We start from the raw sequence: 18624 nt of genomic DNA, 5'->3' as shown, positions 1-18624 counted from the left end.
TCCTTCAGATCTTCTCAGCAAATCCATCATAACCACAGCATGTCTGTCCCTGTTTCCTTTCAGTTGCTCTAACAAACGCTGTTAGAACAGAAACTTAGGGGAGTTGGGGTTTGCTGTAGCTCACAAACTACAGCACAGTAGGGAAGTCACAGTGGCACAGGCTTCAAGCAGTTGGTCACATGGCACTCACAGTCCACAGCAGAGAGAAATGAATTCATCCATGCTCTCTTGCGGCTCATTCCCAGCTGTTTCTTGCTATTGCACAGTTCAGAATCCTCTGATGGTGTCACAACAGTAGGCTGGGTCTTGTCACATCAATCAAAGAGACCAAGTCACTGCTCCAGTGACATCCCCACAGGGCAACTGCCACTCTGACCCACCACATCTTAGCCCTCTTTAGGTCGTGGTTCTTATACTTTTAACAAATCTACTATTTTTATCTTCTTCCTTTGGCAGGATTGTAAATGTCATAATGGTGAGGAATCTTGGCCAGCTTTCCTTAAAAGAAATATTTTCTGAAAGACAAAGAATGACTGATTTAACTTAAGCTTTGAATATATTCCTGTGGTGTCTAAAACAATGAAGCTCAGTATATTGATAGTTTCAGACCTTGGGATTTTAGAAAAATAGTCCCACTAAGTAGAATCAAAGCAAGATTAAGTATTTTATTAATATGAACCCAAATAGGACCAAGTAAACAATGTGTTTTTTTTCTCATTTCATTTGATTTATACAACTGTACAACTTGTGTTTCTGCTACCCTTCAGTGGAGATACATTTCAATGTTCTAAAGATCAAGTATCATAACAGATTTATGGAATTTTTAATGCAGACATTCATTGTATAGAGTCCATAAGGGAAAGACCCTATTTTCTTTAGACTCTTTGTCCAGAAATTGGCACATTAGGATGCTCAGTGTTTGCTGAGTGGATGAACAAAAAGACAGAACTCCTTATTTTCTGAAGGAAATAAGGCAGTAAAATGTGATATTTCTATTCACACAAAGAAAATTTTTGGATCTGGATACTGATTAATAACAAATTTTTATGTGGATTTAGTGTTTTGGCATTAACTTTTATTATAAAAATAATATGTAGGGTTCTTAACCTTTGAAAGTATCTCAAGAAAACACTGTGAAATCTCTTCTGTAAGAGGGGCTACTCTTTTTTTTTCACAGTACTGGGGATTAAAGTATTGACCTTATATGTTCTAGGCATGTTACTACTCAGCTATATCCCTAGCCACCACAAGCTTGCCTTTCTAAATGTTCATTATTTCTTCTTAGAAGGACATAAGTTATTTATAATTAAATTGAAGGAACTTATTTTGTTGGGTGTGCACATATGTGTATGTAAGCAGAGCTGAATGTATGTCAGGGTGTACATGTGTGTGTGAAAGTTAGAGGACAACTTGTGAGAGTTCTCTGATTCTACCATATGTCCTATGGATCTAACAGGGCTGGTGGCACGCGCCTTTAGCCACTGAACCATCTACCCAACCCACTTCAGATTGTTTTTTATTGACTATTCTTTTTTATATTTGGAAAAGAATAATCTTGTTTTTTATTTTATGAGAAATAATTTTTATAATTACACATTATTTTTCAAGGTTTCTTTTTGCCAATGACTATTGTGAATCTCATATAATAATGATAATAATACATATCTGTTGTGTATAAAAGCATTGATGTTTTATTGTTTCTTTTTTACAGTCCCTTTATTAACTACTTTGATGCTTTCAAAGAACCCTGCTAACTGCCTTTCATATTAACTCTATTTTTATTCTTTCCTGTTATCCTTCAAATTATTTAAGCTATTTAATACAGGTGAAAAAGGCCTAATTAACATTGAAAATCTGAAATGTTAATTTTGTTTTCATATTTTCATCATAAATATGAACATGGGCATTTTTAATACACTAATTAGATGTCCACCTAGTCGGCTTCCCCCCCAGTGGGACTCTTGTCACACTTTCTAGGACTACAATCTCAGGTTCTTCTTCTACCCAATTCAGAGCTGGCTGTCCTTAACTCAGGCTAGCTGGGAAGGTGTCCATTACACACTGAACTTCACTAATTTTGCCTAACTGAGCAAGTCAATGAAAAACAGGAAAGGAAATGAAAGTAGGCCAAAGGTATGTCGTTAGATCAAAAGAAATTTACTTTGCTAGTATACAAAAATGGATTTATAAACAGTAAGTCAATTTGCCTCCACAGGATCCTTGATCTAGGTTTGAACTCGCTTATTAGGAGTAATCAAAACATTTTCTGTGTAATCATAATTTAAACAATAGGTTTTTTTTTCAGGATTCTTTAAAAAGATAGCACAAAGGTAAACCTCAGTTAATCAGATCCCATCAATAAGATCACATATTCTAAATGACGAGTCCCAAATATAAAATGCTACAATTCTTGGATCTTGAAGCTCAGGTATTCATCGAATCAAAAGACAAAGCATTTCCTACAGACTGGAGAGAGAGCTTCATCTGTAAAATGCTAAAGTGTTTATTATACAACCAGAGAACCTTAATTCAGTCAGAAGCACCTATGTGAAAAAGCCTGTCATACTGTTGTGCCTGGGTAATCTCACTGGAGGGATGGTGGGAAAAAGTAGGTCACTAAGATTCCCAGACCAGCCAGCATGGCCTGATCAATGGGCCCCAGTCCTAAAAACATTATCTCCACAAACAAGAATGGCTCCTGAGGATAACTTCTGAGGTTGATCTCTGGACTCCACATGCATGCACATATACACACAGTAAATAAAGCAAACAGAAAAATAAATAAATAAGACTTGGTCCACATAACAATATATAGTTTTTCAACAGTCAGGCAGTTCTTGAAAAGTAAAAGCCAGAGATAATTTGTCAAATAAATCAACAGAAAACTATTATCTACAAACATAACTTACTTTTTCATTAACAAAGTAATAATGAAATAAGAAATATTCTAATTATGTTCCCACATGAGACTTCACTTCTCACAAAAGAAAAATGTCTACCCATTATAAAAAAAGTGAGTTATAAATTGAAGCATCTTCCTTGGATTATACTTCTTCTGAATGCTTTTGTTCTGTATTATGAAAGGGCATGATATAAACTATTTTCCATAATCAATCTATAAAAAGAGTTGTTGTTATAACTAAAAATTCCAAATGAATGGCATATGTATATATTTATTTACAAATAACCACAATTTGATTTCCTACAAGGCAAACACTCAAGTACACATGAGGACACTCTGAAGTGAATGTCCAGCTCAACAATGTGACAGTGATGGTATTGTCAACCCCACAGAGGGTTGACAGAAAGTCCTGGGCATCTTCTTGGGCAAATCTTGAAAGACAAAAATCTTTAATTTTTTTTAGAAGTTTTGACAGTTGTCTTAGTTTGCTTACTACTGTTGTAACAGTCTTAGCTAGGTTTACTATTGCTGTGATGAAACACCATGACCAAAGCAACTTGGTGAAGAAAGGGTTTACTTGGCTTATACTTCCACATCATAGTCCATCACTGAAGGAAATCAGGACAGAAACTCAAACAAGGCAGGAACCTGGAGGCTGGAGCTCATGCAGAGGCCATGGAGGGGTGCTGCTTACTGGGTTGCTCCTCATGGCTTCCTTTGCCTGCTTTCTTATAGAACCCAGGACCACCAGCCCAGAGCTGATACCATAATAGGCTGGGTACCTCCCCTATCAATCACTAATTTTAAAAATGCCTATAGGCCTGCCTACAACCCAGTCTTTGGAGGCATTTTCTTAATTGAGAGTCCCTCCTCTCAGATGACTTTAGCTTGTGTCAAGTTGATATAAAACTATGCAGCACACATCATGATCAAAAGCATCTTGGGGAGGAATGGGCTTATTTGGCTTAGTGCTTATAGTCCATCTTGAAGAAAAGTCAAGTTGGTAACTCAATGCAGAAACTTGAGGGCAGGAAATGAAACAGAAACCATGGTAACATGCTGCTTACTAGCTTGTTCCATGTGGTTTTCAGTCTGCTTTCTTATAGCCAAGACCACCTGCCTAAGGAGGCACCACCCACAATGGGCTATGCTTTTCCACATCAATCATTGGCTTGTCCACGGGCCAATCTGAAGGACACATTTTCTCTACTAAAGTTCCTTCTTCCCTGATGATTCTAGAGTATGTCAGCACCACAATGGTTTTCTCCACTCTTTATTGTTGAAAACAGCTTACTAAAAGGAAGGTAGATGCCTTGTTGTCTTCAGTATTTATTAATATATAAAGAAAAGGCTTCCCATCCCAAATTTCCAGCTTGCTTATACCAAAAAAACAAGCAAAAATGTATATTCCAGAGCTTTCCAAATAGCAAATAAATCAAAATCTTTGGCAATTGGACTTATGTGATTTTGTGCAAGAATGTAAAAAAAATATTACTGAGATAGAAATTAAATATAAACCAACTATTAAATAAAACACAATATCTTAGACTTGCAGTTTTGGCAAAAATAGAACAACTCCATTCTGCCCAGAGCCTCCCTCTTACAGTCGAATTCACTGGACAGGCAATAGAGCTTATGGAAGTCCTTAGAGGTGGAAAGGAGGTGTTGCACTGCCAAGGGACACTGGGACTAGAGAAAGAGAATTGTTTGGGGTTCTTGGGCTTTTGTTGTTTCCAAGAGAACATAAAAGCCTCTTGGCTAGAAGCATCTGAAGGCAAATGCCAAGAAAGGCCTGTTCCTCATATCCAGGACACCAGGAAACAGGATACCAAAAAGATGCACAAATCTTTTTGACAACACCTGCCCTACTTGAGCCAAACACCAGTGGGAAAAAATTCTACTTGCATGGCCAAGTAATTCCACTTGGGTCAAAAAGTCTGAATAATGTCTAAAGTTTCATGATATCCAAATATCTCATAATATCCTAAATACAATTAAATCCAGGAAATCACAACTTGAGTGAGAAAAGACAGCTAATGGATATCAATGCCAAAACTAATAAAGTATTGGAGCTATGTGACAAAGATTTTCAATCAACCATCATAAAAATGCTTTGCAAGCAATTATGAATTCTCTTGAAACAAATGGAAAATTAGGAAATCTTAACAAAAAAATAATTAAAATATCTAAGTGGGAATTATGAAACCATAAATTCAACCAGCATCCCTACCCCTCTACAAACACACTGATAGGTTTCACAAATGAGTGAAAATGATATAGCTTGAAATCCAGAAGAGTAATCCTTCAAGAAGCTTTGTTTTGCTCAGGATTGTTTTGGCTATCTGGGCTCTTTCATGGTTTGGTATGAATGGTAGGATTTATTTTCCCTATTTCTCTGAAGATTGTCACAGAGATTTTGATTAGAATTGCATTGAATCTGTAAATTGTGTTTGGTATCATGGTCATTTTAAAAAATATTAGTTCTACTTATCTATGAGAATGGAATGTCTTTCCATCTTCTAGTTTATTTCTTAGTCTCTTCAGAAATGTCAAGTCTTCAATGTTAAAGAGGTAATATTAATGTTTAGAAAAAGAGGGAGGAATAAGAACAATAAGGATTATTAAAAAGCCATAAGAATATGTTATTTTATGTTTACTTAATTTATGTTATTTGGTGGTGAAAATGTACTTCCAAATAGTCATAGACTACCTAGCAAAAATCCCATGACAGAGTTCTTTTCAAGTTGTCAGCCAAGGGACTCCAGGAGACTTCCAAAAAGTTATAGGCTATTGCCATTGCCCTTGGTTGCCTCACAGAAATTGAACATAAGACTTTATTGTTGAAGACACCACACATTTTTGTACACATGGCTTTGAAGACTTGAGCTGGATCTGACCCATAAGCCAACTACCTGAGGAACTCTCAGAGGATCTGCAAGAATTATGCAAGCTGTCAATGGAGAAAAATAATTAAAAGTCCTATCCAACTGTGAAATCTATGAACCACAACAGTGACAGCCAGGTAAGATACCCCCAAGGGTGCAATAGTGCTTACTGCACATATCTTGGCAGTAAGCAACAGCCATGTACTTACTGCCCACCCAAAAGGAAGGAATTCACACCTGATACTGTAAACGTAGCCAACTACCTGTGGCTGGTGTGGCTATGAACCCTAGAGGAGAAAATATATACTCCTGCTACTTCTCTAGACCAGTATAATTCCCAAGTGCATTCTAAACACCTACCTTTACACTCTCAGTAAACGTGACCTTCCCCTCATGCTCAGCAGGTGGAAACCATCACAAAAATCCATAACTGCTCAAAATGTAGAGAACAATTGACAGTGGGGTGACCATTCTCAACTGATACATCTACAAAATTATCCCTACATATAAACCTCAGAGAACATCGTGGAAGAGGGGGTGGAAAGTTTGTAATAGCCTCGTATCTGATCGTGTCTTCTATGTATGACAGAGTTTTGCACCCATAAGATTTTTTTTAAATATTTGTTTTTTATTTTGCAATACAATTCAGTTCTACATATCAGCCACGGATTCCCTTGTTCTCCCCCCTCCCATCCCCCTCACGTTCCCCCAAGCCCCCCCTCCCCATTCCCATCTCCTCCAGGGCAAAGCCTTCCCCACAGACTGAGATCAACCTGGTAGACTCAGTCCAGGTAGGTCCAGTCCCCTCCTCCCAGGCCGAGTCAAGCAATCCTGCATAGGCCCCAGGTTTCAAACAGCCAACTCATGCAATGAGGACAGGACCCGGTCCCACTGCCTGGATGCCTCCCAAACAGATCAAGCCAATCAACTGTCTCACCCATTCAGAGGGCCTGATCCAGTGGAGACCCCTCAGCCATTGGTTCATAGTTCATGTGTTTCCATTCATTTGGCTATTTGTCCCTGTGCTTTATCCAACCTTGGTCTCAACAATTCTTGCTCATATAAACCCTCCTCATTCTCGCTAACTGGACTCCCAGAGATCCACCCAGGGCCTAGTCATGGATCTCTGCATCCAGATCCCTCAGTAGTTGGATGAGGTTTCTAGCACGACAATTAGGGTGTTTGGCCATCCCATCACCAGAGTAGGTCAGTTCGGGCTGTCTCTCGACCATTGCCAGCAGTCTTTGTGTGGGTATCTTTGTGGATTTCTGTGGGCCTCCATAAGATCTTAACAAAATTGTCACCGAAACAAAAGCTGCACAATAGCAAAACCAAATGACACCCCACATGGATTTGGGCTGGGGGATCTCCCAGAGCCCCACACATAAATGAGGAGCTATAGGCAATTAATGGCTGCTAAGAAAGGAAGAATTAGTTTTCTCCAGGAATAAGACCCCAACAGGAAATCTAATCCCAAGCAGTCAACCCTAAACACATACACATACAACAACACTAAGTACACTCAGCAAGTTGTATTTACATATGTGTATGAATTTTTTTTTAAAAGGGGGTCCTCAATTTGAAAGGGAGTAATCAGGGGACACAGGAGAAGTTGGAGAGGGGAGAAGGGAGGGTGAAATGGGGCAAATATAGTACTCTGATACAAATTTCTCAAACAAATCACCACATAAATATAAAACAATAAACGGGCCAAAAAAGTCAAGATTAAAGTAGATAGAAAATCTGAGGACAAATCAATCAAAATTATAAATATAACAGAGAGAAAACAGCTGACAAAAAGCTAAAGGAGACTCAGAAGTATCTCGGATAACAACAATAAAGCTGTTAATTTTAGTTTTTATCAATTAAATTAATCTCACCCCACCTTTCTTCTTTTCCTTTCTACCCTGTCTGCTCTGCGTCCTCCCTAAAAGGATCTTTCTACATTCATGCTGTTTTGTTTTGTGACCTACTAAGTTTAACCAGGGTCAACTGTGTGCTCATGGGCTTGGAACTGTCCATTGGAACCCAATAGGTTCACCAATGTGTACACACTAAAGACACTGAATCTCCTCCCAGAATCTATCAATATCCACTAATTCAGCATGACCCTTTGCCTGGTCCATGGCTGATAGTTTACAGGGTCAGTCTTGTGTAGGTCCTTTACAGCTGCTATGAGATCATGACTACAATGACTGCATCCTGCCCAGAAGGATGCATCTGCAGCCTCTCTTCCTGTCTTTGAGTTCATTCATTCTTTTCACCTCTTTTTCCATGCTGTTCCTTGAGGTTTAGGACATGGTATAATTGTCTTAGGGCTAAGCATTCAACTGTCACTTGTTCTCAGCATTTAGAACAACCATGAATTTCTGCATTCACCACTGTTCACTACAAAGAGAACCTTCGCCAATTACAGCTAAAGAATCATTTGTCTGTTGATAGAGATATAGATATTTCAAAGGCAGTTTGACAACATTCCACCTTAGCTAAACAAGGGTAATAGATTCCCCATTTATATGATTTCCCCAGCTATGTGTCTTTTGTGGTTGTTTTTAATCAGGTTTACAGTGTTAAACATGTGTTTCTTCCTGTGGAGTTGGGAAGAAAACTAGGAAATCATATCATTGGAGTATCAGAAGATGAAGAGAGGGAAAGTGGGACTGAAAATTTTACAGTTGAAAAGTTCCCCAAATTTAGTGGAAAAAAAATGAATGCAACATTGCAGCAAGTACACAAATTTCAAATGGGATCAATCTTAAGAAATCAATGCTGACAGGAGTCATAATTAACATTTGAAAACAAATCAAGTCTGTAAAGGCAAGAGTAAAAAGCAGCAGTCTATCCACTGGGGAGTGAACAATTTGAATGGTGTCAGTTCTTATCAGAAACCATAGAGAGCAGAAGCAGCATGCTTTAAAAGTACTAAAACAGGGCCAGTGTGATGGCCCAGGAGATAAAGGCGCTTGTCTTCAAGCCTGACAAACCGATCTGGATGCCAGGAACCCACAGAGTTGAAGAAGGGAACTTATTCTTGTAGGTTGTCTTCTGATCTCTAAAACAGAGCTTATCACAAAGGATAAAAATATGCTGCCCAGAAAAAAAAATCTTGAATTTAACAAGTAACATAAAAATAAAAGGCTGAAAAATATTATATCATATAACACTGATAGATACAAATCAAGTGATTATAGAGCAGACTTCTAAGGCTGATTGATCTGATGATAATAGCACAACTCCTAAATGTGCACACACCCTACAATAGAACAACAGTTTCAAGTTTAAAAAAGTAAAAGCTGATAGCACCATGAGAATAAAGGAAAGATTACAAAACTCTTCAACATACCACCTTGCAAATGATAGAATTACTAGTCAGAAACCAGCATGGTATAGAAGAAATGAACAGCACAATCAGTCAGAAAGAGCAGAAGAGACTTTTGAAGGTCTCCATATAAAATTCACTAAGAGTGACCAACCATATCCTGGATCACAAAACAAATCTCCATAAACTTAAATGAATGGAAATCTGCACAAGAGTTTGATTCCATTGTTGTTGCTTAACTACTGCTGCAGTATATTCACATCTACACCTTGTCCTTGTCGACACAGAAACAACCTCATAAGAAAGATTATATTTGACTTGTTTGGGTCCCAGTAAAAAGTTCAGGACACACGGATACCAGCCCTTATGTGCACAGAAGGCTACACCCCAGCCCGTATTCCCTAACAACCATTAAAACCTTTATCAGTTTCTGAGGTAAGCCCCTACAATATGGGTGCCTTAAATAAGAGAGATTTTCTAATGGTTCTATGGTCTTAAATTAAAAAGAATTGATAAAGTTAGACTCTTTGAGATCTCTCTTTGATTTATATGTGGCTATCTCCTCAGTGTTACTTCCCTTGTCTTTCCCCTATGTCTGTTTGTCAAAGTATGTTCTTCTTACCATTGCTGTTGTCATTCCATATTAGGTGTCACCATAATTACCTCACTTAATTTAATTACATATTTAAAGACCCTATATTTAAATATAGTTACATTAAACAGTGGGGAAGTAATGTCAACAAATGAATTTTAAGGTATACAAGCCAGTAAAACAAAAACCCAGGCTAGACCCCTCTCCTTGATCGTGTAATTTTGTATTCTACTTTGTAGTCACTATGCTCATCTTGGAAATTTCAATATGTGAACAATACATATGTAAAAAGAAGTATATTCCATAATTAAATGGAATTCATCCTAGTTATGTGAATCTGATTGAGCATACCAAAATCAACCACTACAATCTACCATATCAATAGGCTAAGGAGAAAAGTTTCATGCTCATTTCAATATATTAAAAATATTTCAGCATCTAGTGTAAAAAAATAGGAATAGAGGGCACTTCCTCAAGGTGATAAAAAGGAAAAAAGTTAAGAAAACAAACAGAGTAGTAAAACCTACCAGGTACCATCCTACTCATCATAAAAGAAAATACTCTGTCTAGGATTAAGAGCAAGGTAGAGATACTCTCCTTTACCATTCTTACTCAACAAGGAATTTACTTTTCTAGCATCCCATTCTTCTTTGTTGTCCCATTGAAAGGAAATCCAATAAATACTCTTTCAGAAGTTTTCTTAATAATAGGGCTGGTGATCTGACTAAGTGTGGAGAAGATCTTGCTGCACAGGCCTGGAGACCTGAGCTTGATACCCAGAACCCGTATGAAGATGACATTGACTCTACATTGTTGTCCACTGACCTCCACACACATACTATGACATGTGTATATTATACACAAACCCACAATAACAATAACAATAATTGTAATAAAAGTTTATAAAAGAAACTGTCCTGATAATCAAATAAATTTCATTTTAGTTGCAAATTCTGAGAAAGAGAAAATATTTTTTTCTGGATTCCAAATGAAACATTACTGTGTTGACATTCTTTTTTTTTTTTTTTATAAGATTCAGAACATCAGAAGAAGCATTGACAACCCAAAGACTGTTCTTTTGTGATGTAAAGTTCCTTACATGAAAAGTAAATGCTGGCTTAACTTACTTCTATTACAGGACTCTTCTTTGGAGAAGACAGCCTTCTTAGTGCTTTGTCATTTTAACTTGTATTGGTACATGTACTACCTAATTTCTCCAGATCTCCTGTTTTATACTCCTAAATTCCATTGTATTTTTAAAAGTGAAATCATCTTTACAAAACACTTTCCCGTTGAGAGAAACATTAAGAATAATTATGAATACTTCTCTAGAACATTTCCTTTCCCAGATGTTGCTCATGCTCCTCATTAATGAATAGTCACTGATCCGAGGTCAGGTGCTGCAAACTTTTCTTTGTTCCTGGGCTGAAAGAGTCCATATGAGATCTGAGTCTGAAGCATCCCAGCTGGACTGTAGTGGAGGCAGCATCTGGAGTGCTGAGTTCCCCTCTCCTCCAGATATTGCAAAGGGGTTTCCATTAGGTGAAGGGCTGTGTCAAGCTGCACTCAGAATTCAGTTAGGCAAGACTCCACCCTTTATTATTGTTTGGCAATCAATAGAACCACTGTAGATTTTTCTCAGTGTTGTTTCACTATGAGACACTAAAACTGCCCTTTATGGGTGCTAAAACTTTATTGCCTAGAGTCTTCTCCTGTGTAGATGAATTCTCTTTTGTGGTATGAAAGTCTTCTTGTCATTTTAAATTTAAAAAAAAAAAATTCAGGAAAGGCACAAAGCTACACAGAAAAACTCTGTCTCGAAAAAAAAAATTTTTTTTCATTGTCTGCTTTTTAACTTTCTGGAAAAGATGAAGTATAATTTAGTAAGTTCAATAAAATTGAGATTCATAGGTATGTCTCTATGGTTAAAACAGAGAAGTGAGGAATCCACCCTAGTAAAGATGGACTGATGTATGAATGGTTGGATCCATACTGTGCTGGTTTTAAACTGGGGTTGGGGGTGCATAAGAGATTTTAAAGGACATACAATTGGCTGTCTTTGCCAGCATTTTGTCAGTTACATAGGAGGCTACAATTTTGCATCCAATACAGAATCAACAGGGTTGATGGTTTTATCATCAGAGGTGTTCAAAAGTATGTTGGTGGGCCATTTCATAGAGACCTTATTATAAGTAGTATATGAAATGCTTCAATTACATGGAACACTGGTTCATACTAGCCAGATTGGAGGATTTTGGTTTAAAAGACCACTCCAAATAAACTGGTATGTTTACTAAAGACATCTTAGGAATTTTTTCTATAAAAGTAGAGATACAATATCTAGCTCAAGGAAGAATATAAATCATATGTGTTATGAACATCCATTACTTAGTTCTTAATTTTGGTACATGGGTTAGCTTTCTTTTGGTTATCAATGCTTCTTCTGATGTTCTGAATCTTAAAAAAAAAAAAAAAAGAAAAGAAAGTCAACACAGTAATGTTTCATTTGGAGTCCAGATAAAAATATTTTCTCTTTCTCAGAATTTGCAACTAAAATAAAATTTATTTGATTATCAGGACAGTTCTTTTATAAACTTTTATTACAATTATTGTTATTGTTATTGTGGGTTTGTATATAATATGTGTAGGTACGCATGCTATAGTATGTGTGTGGAGGTCAGTGGACAACACTGTAGAGTCAATGTCATCTTCATGTGGGTTCTGGGTATCAAGCTCAGGTCTCCAGGCCTGTGCAGCAAGATCTTCTCCACACTTAGTCAGATCACCAGCCCTATTATTAAGAAAATTTCTGAAAGAGTATTTATTGGATTTCCTTCCAAATGGGACAACAAAGAAGAATGGATTGCTAGAAAAGTAAATTCTTCTAAAAGGAGACTCTAAATCAAGGTCAGGGATGATGGACTAATGAGGGGCTGAGGGTGTGAGAAGTAAGCAGATGGAAAAACAGAGATGGAAATGGCCAGAAATATGAAATCCTGGACCAGTGAAATGTCTGGGCTGAACTCTATTTTAGATAGTCCTTTGTTAGCAGAAGTAGTTTTCGGTTTTTGAGTAAAGACATTGAATTTGTAATTATCGCTATCTTAGCTGTTGGTGTTAGTATTAGTTTTTAGAGAGTATGTGGTCCATTATGTAATTCTGACTTAACTAACAAGTGTTCAATGAGAGACATAATGTTTTGGCCATCATATCACATTTGATAAGCACACTGGCCCTATAGAATGGAGAGTAATTTTTAATTAATATAAAGGGTTACAAAACTTATTGAACCTGGACTCTCTCAAATAAGAAAAGAGATCAAGGCCCAAGGTTGCCAGATTATATTTCTGGATACTTCTCTTCAGTTTGCATTGCCACAGATAACAGTATATACTTAGGTACACCTACACTTCTGTACAACAAGGCCCTTTTAAGGTATGGTAAATAATTTCTTATTGCTTATATTCTTTAATTTTTCTGACTCATTATACAGTGTCCCATCCAACTCTCACTGTTGACCTAAACCAGAGTGACTTTTATATGTACCTAGACTACAGTCCTGCCATACTACCCATAGACTACACGTCCCAGAAACTCCCATTAGCCCTGCTTACCAACATGAGAGTCATGCACAATTCTTTCCTTCACTGGCTCCATTACCCTAGGAATATACAACCAGCTGTGTTGACATTGGGCTAAATTGAGAGTGAAGAGTAGGGAGACTCTCACATACAAATAGAAAGAGAAATAGAATCTGGAAGTAAAGAATATGTCTTAATTTCCTCAGCTGGAACAAAAACTACTTTTCCCCAGAATCCATGTGAATTCTAGGAATTCTAAGATTATCTAGTAGTATCTTGTTTGGACATGTGCATTATACAAGGCTTCTCATTGCCCCCAAGACCCTATCTATCATTGATAATATTGTTTCTATGGGGACATGTATTTAAGATTTCACATGACACTCTTCCAAAAAATTCTAGGAAACAAACCTATCCGTGAGTGGGGCATCCACGGTCTTCCAGCACGAACTGTTCCCAGGCTTGGTCTCTCTGACCTAACCTGCTCTCTTAACGTCCAACTTCTGGGTGGCCCAAGAAGGCTATTGTCCCTCTGAGACTACAGCAATCATAAGCAGTGAAGAAAAGGGAAAGTTCCTAGATCAGAAAGAGGGAATAAGGAGAGGGGAGAAGACAGAGTTACTCACCAGACGTTGAAAACTGTAAGTCAAGTCACTGCTGTTGAAAGGTTACAGGTCATTGGGAGAAATTGAATGTGCAAATTTTAGAGAGGAGAGATAAATATTATTAAGAAAGTAAAGACTGCTGTGAAGGAAGCCTAAGTATACTCTATGTCTCACTAGAAATTGTGATTTGAAAACAATTTAACCTTGTGAAAGGTCCCATCTTCTCAACTCTAAAATTCAGACAATGTTGACATCTCTGAGTATTTGTGAAGATCAAATTATTATTCAAATGTGACTAGGAGGGTCTCTAGTAAAGGAAAGCAGAAAAGAATTCTGCATCTCTGGGATTCTTCCTGAGAAATTAATTAATGTGTTTGTGAATGCCTGTGAGTAGCTGATCAATAACTAGTATAATATGCTATTTAAACCAATATATACATAAGAAACATCGAATATTAGATTTTTCTGTCAAACACTGTAGAACTTTTGTTTAAGACAGGGAATTCAAATATCTTTATCTCCCCAACTTTGTAAAATCTTTATGCAAATGTTTTAAACCACACTTGTACCACACTTGGTAAAACTTTTGCTTACACATGCAGGCTCTGCTGCATTCTGGGATCTTAAGCATCCAACCCCTTCACTCTTTCCTTCATTACCTTTGTACCAATTCTTTTCAAACTAGCCAATTGAGAAAGATTGTGTTGTCAAAGCCCAGTGGATACTGAAAAGACAATCACAACATGTGTTAGAACAAAATCGAAGTGCACTCCCTGTCCAAGTGCACTTGAGAGCCTTCTTTGGGCATTGGCACACACTTTTTGTTTGTGTACTACTTTGTATGACACTGAGATTATTCTGTTTGTTTTTAACATATATGAAACATCCAATATGATATAGATATGATAGGATGAAAGGGTAGATTAATGAACCTACTTTTAAAGAGCAACAACTTGTTTAACATGTTTTACATTGCTATGGATTTTAGTTTATTGATACAAGTTTAAACTTAATTTTATTATACTGTATATATATATATATATATATATATATATATATATATATATATATATATATATATTCTCATTTGAGGTATTATGTTTATGTAACTCATTTAGATTGTAATGGATAATTAAGAAATACAGATTAATAATTAGTCTTCTATGATAGTCAAACTTATAGTCATGTTGTTTTCTAGGTATACAGAGATATATTTCAGATAGATAGGTAATCTTCAAAAACTTCAAAGACCTACAGAATATGGCATTTAAAATGTTTTAAAAATTTAGACTTTCTGGACAATGAGACATGTCTGCTCCTGGCAGCACCAATTTACTGCTGTGGATATCGCTCGATATAAATAAAGCACTGATTGGCCAGTGACCAGGCAGGAAGTATAGGCGGGACAAGGAGAGAGGAGAATTGAGGAAGGAGGAAGGAAGGAGAGACCGGCTAGAGCCACTGCTAAGACAAGGAAGATGTAAAGTACCAGTAAGCCACGAGCCACATGGCAAAGTAAAGATTAATAGAAATGGGCTGAATATAAGAGTGAGAGCTAGACAATGATAGGCCTGAGCTAATGGCCAAGCAGTTTAAATAATTTAAGAGTCTGTGTGTTTGTTTTATAAGTGGGCTCCGGGACTGGCGGGACTTGGTGGTGGGAGCTGGAGAAAAATTCTCCAGCTACAGTTTACTTCAGAGAGGAGGATGGGCATCGAAGACAGTCCATATGGAGTTTATCTTCACCTTGGCAAAAATAGCCATTTGGGCAAGAAAATGTTCTTGCCTGGACTGCTTGATCAACCAGACATGCAGGACCCATAGGAAACTGACCACTGAGCTTTGCTTGGCAAATGGTCCTTCAGGTTCCTGCTTCGCAGAGGAAACTGCCAGACATTCTACGGGACACAGAGAGAAATGACTGAAAGACTCTAGGCCTGTGGGCTGAAGACAGATGCCCCAGCTTTACAAAGGAACATTAGGTGACTGTCCAGGCTTCCAGCTGTCTCTGTCTACCCTGCAATACTCCTGAAAGTTGCTTGCATCCATCTCTTGTATCTCAGGTAATAGTATATCCTTCTGAGGTCTTTGATGTAGTTGAAGAGTAGATAGTTATAATTTCCTTAGTTATGATAAAAGATAAGTTAGATATGAAATCTTAGACTCACAAATGTAGGGCAGATAGGATATCTTCTTTAATTTTGCCAAATACAAATAGACTAGATATTATAAATAGACTAGATATTGTAACTGTAATTTTTGCTTGATAATTGTTCCGTTATATGTAATTTTACTATGTGAAAGCTAAAACCTTCCTTTTTGAAAAAAAAGAAAAGGGGAAGTGCTGTGGGAAGTTCTCTATGCTGTGAATGGGTTGCTCTGATTGGTTAATAAATAAAATGCTGATTGGCCAGTAGCCAGGCAAGAAGTATAAGCGGGACAAGCAGAGAAGAGAATTCTGGGAACAGGAAGGCTGAGTCAGGAGACACTGCCAGTCGCCGCCATGAGTACCAACATGTAAGATACTGGTAAGCCACGAGTCACGTGGCAAAGTATAGATTAATAGAAATGGGTTAATTTAAGATAGAAGAACTAGAAAACAGGAAGCCTGCCACGGCCATATGGTTTGTAAGCAATATAAGTCTCTGTGTATTTACTTGGTTGGGTCTGAGAGGCTGTGGGACTGGCGGGTGAGAGAGATTTGTCCTAACCATGGGCCAGGCAGGACTGGAGAAAACTTCAGCTACAGTCAATCATTGTCCTAGAGAGACGAGTCTAGGCAAAGCAAAAGGAAACAACAGGCTATTGTAGTAGATGGGATGGTCAGAGAAGCTAAAATTTGAGCAGTAAAGGAAGGAAGGAAAATATCTAAGTAGAAAGGCTCCACTCTAAGCAGAGGCAAGAGCAACAGTATATACAAGATCAGTCACCTTGGACATGACCAAGGGACAGTTAAGTTGATGCACAAAAAGACCTTGGGACTAGTGCACAGAAAATACAGGCATAGGAGTGGAAGATGACCTGTTGATGAGCATTCCACAGACTGCTGAACGGACTTTCTCTGGGTTGAAAGTACACAGAAGTCTGTGGAAGCTCCTCAGTGGTAAAGTTGTTGTTTTAAAGTAATTCTTTTCAAAAGAGATGGTGGTGGCCTGTGAGAAAGAAGGAAGGTTACTGTTGGGAGTGACTGTTGTTAATGGAGGGGCTTTGAGATAGAGCCTGGGACCAGGGTATGAAGACAGACTTCCCAAGCCTCCCCTTGGACTCTGAAATTGGAAGCAGTTGTGCATGATAAAAGAATGCTTGATTATGGGAAAAGAGGGTAAGGAGGGAGCTGAGGAAAACTGAAGCTGGTGCTGTGGTAGGTATTATGGGATGGTAATGCTAGTGACTGTGATGCGGGAAAACATTGTGCAGGAAGTCAGAGCTCTATTTTCAGCAGTTGAGTTCAATACATGTTCTATGTGTCTATAGAGAGACCTGAGATGGGAAAGAAGAGTGAAGGCCTGGATACAGTGATGGTATGAAGTAAAAAACCAGATGTGGTCACCCACGACTCTGAGTCAAGAGCTGGAGGAGAGCTGATTACAACACCACAACATTTAAAGGTCCCAAGACTGGTGGGTTCCAGAAACGAAAAGTTTAGTTTTGATTTAGAAGAAGTATCATTTGGTAGAAGAAGTTCTTATTATCACAATTCTATATCTTCTTTTCTTATTGATTTTAATTTTTGAATTAAAATGTTTTGAAATGTTGAAAATATTGTAAATACTGAAAATAAAGTGACTGACACTCTACCCAAAATTTGAACTTGAGAACATTCTGGTATCTTGTGGAGTTCATTTCAAATACAAGTAAATTTACGTCTGCTCCACCCCAAACCCTTCTTCCCCTTCCTCATTCATAGGCCCTAAACAGTATCAGCTAATGAACAATAAATAGAAAAACCTTCAAATCCATGCTCATCATAGTACTGTTCACAATAGTTACATCAGCAATAGCTAGATAAATGGGTAAGAAAACACTGCACATATAGAAGGGAGGAACATGAGGTGGTAGCAGCAGTGGAGAATGTGGAGTCAGGAGTGGGAGCATCTAGACTCAGAGGGGTGGTGCAGGTGGCATTGAGAGGGCCTGAATGTAGGACTGGAGATCAAAGACGAGGTGACTGCAAACAGGACTGCACTGGTGGCCACTGAAGCAGACAGAGATCATCTCATAAGAATTGATACTCGGCCGGGCGGTGGTGGCGCATGCCTTTAATCCCAGCACTCGGGAGGCAGAGCCAGGCACATCTCTGTGAGTTTGAGGCCAGCCTGGTCTCCAAAGTGAGTTCCAGGAAAGGCGCAAAGCTACACAGAGAAACCCTGTCTCGAAAAACCAAAAAAAAAAAAAAAAAAAAAAAAAAAGAATTGATACTCAGTTGGGACTTTGTGAATTGTACTCAGGAAACCTCAAAGCAGGTGATACTAGACAGTAGGACTCTGCATGTCAAGATGGAATCTCTCAAACTGATAAACAGGACTCTAGCATGTCTGTATACAGATCTCAGGGGGCACTGTGTTTGTGGCTGGAGAGATGTCTCCATGGAACAGCCCTTGTTGCTCATACAGAGGACCTGGGTTCTGTTCCCCACACTCACAGCATGGCTCACAACCATCCATAGCTCCAGTTTCAGGGGATCTGATGCCTCTTCTAAACTCTGCAGGCAGCAGGCACACATGTGGTGCACATACACAT

The 18624-nt window shown here is 38.0% G+C and overlaps 1 protein-coding gene across 2 annotated transcripts in view; it reads right to left on the bottom strand.

Moving 5' to 3' along the window:
• Nucleotides 1–18624, bottom strand: part of Sugct (succinyl-CoA:glutarate-CoA transferase) — a 735919-nt gene that overhangs the window by 15883 nt on the left and 701412 nt on the right. Inside the window, exon 14 of one of the 2 annotated variants that reach the window (XM_052728653.1) lies at nucleotides 13691–13855. The exons of the other annotated variant lie outside the window; for it this stretch is intronic. Coding sequence (XP_052584613.1) covers nucleotides 13827–13855 — 29 coding nt within the window. The 3' untranslated portion in view covers nucleotides 13691–13826. Of the gene's footprint in view, nucleotides 1–13690; nucleotides 13856–18624 lie in introns of those variants that run through there. 2 annotated transcript variants of the gene reach the window in all.

This window comes from Peromyscus californicus, unplaced genomic scaffold (genome assembly GCF_007827085.1).
Source record: "Peromyscus californicus insignis strain IS unplaced genomic scaffold, ASM782708v3 Scaffold_8__1_contigs__length_139910024, whole genome shotgun sequence".
Taxonomy (NCBI): Eukaryota; Metazoa; Chordata; class Mammalia; order Rodentia; family Cricetidae; genus Peromyscus; species Peromyscus californicus.
Note: the sequence above shows the minus strand (reverse complement) of the source record. Positions and strands in the feature narration are given on the sequence as shown.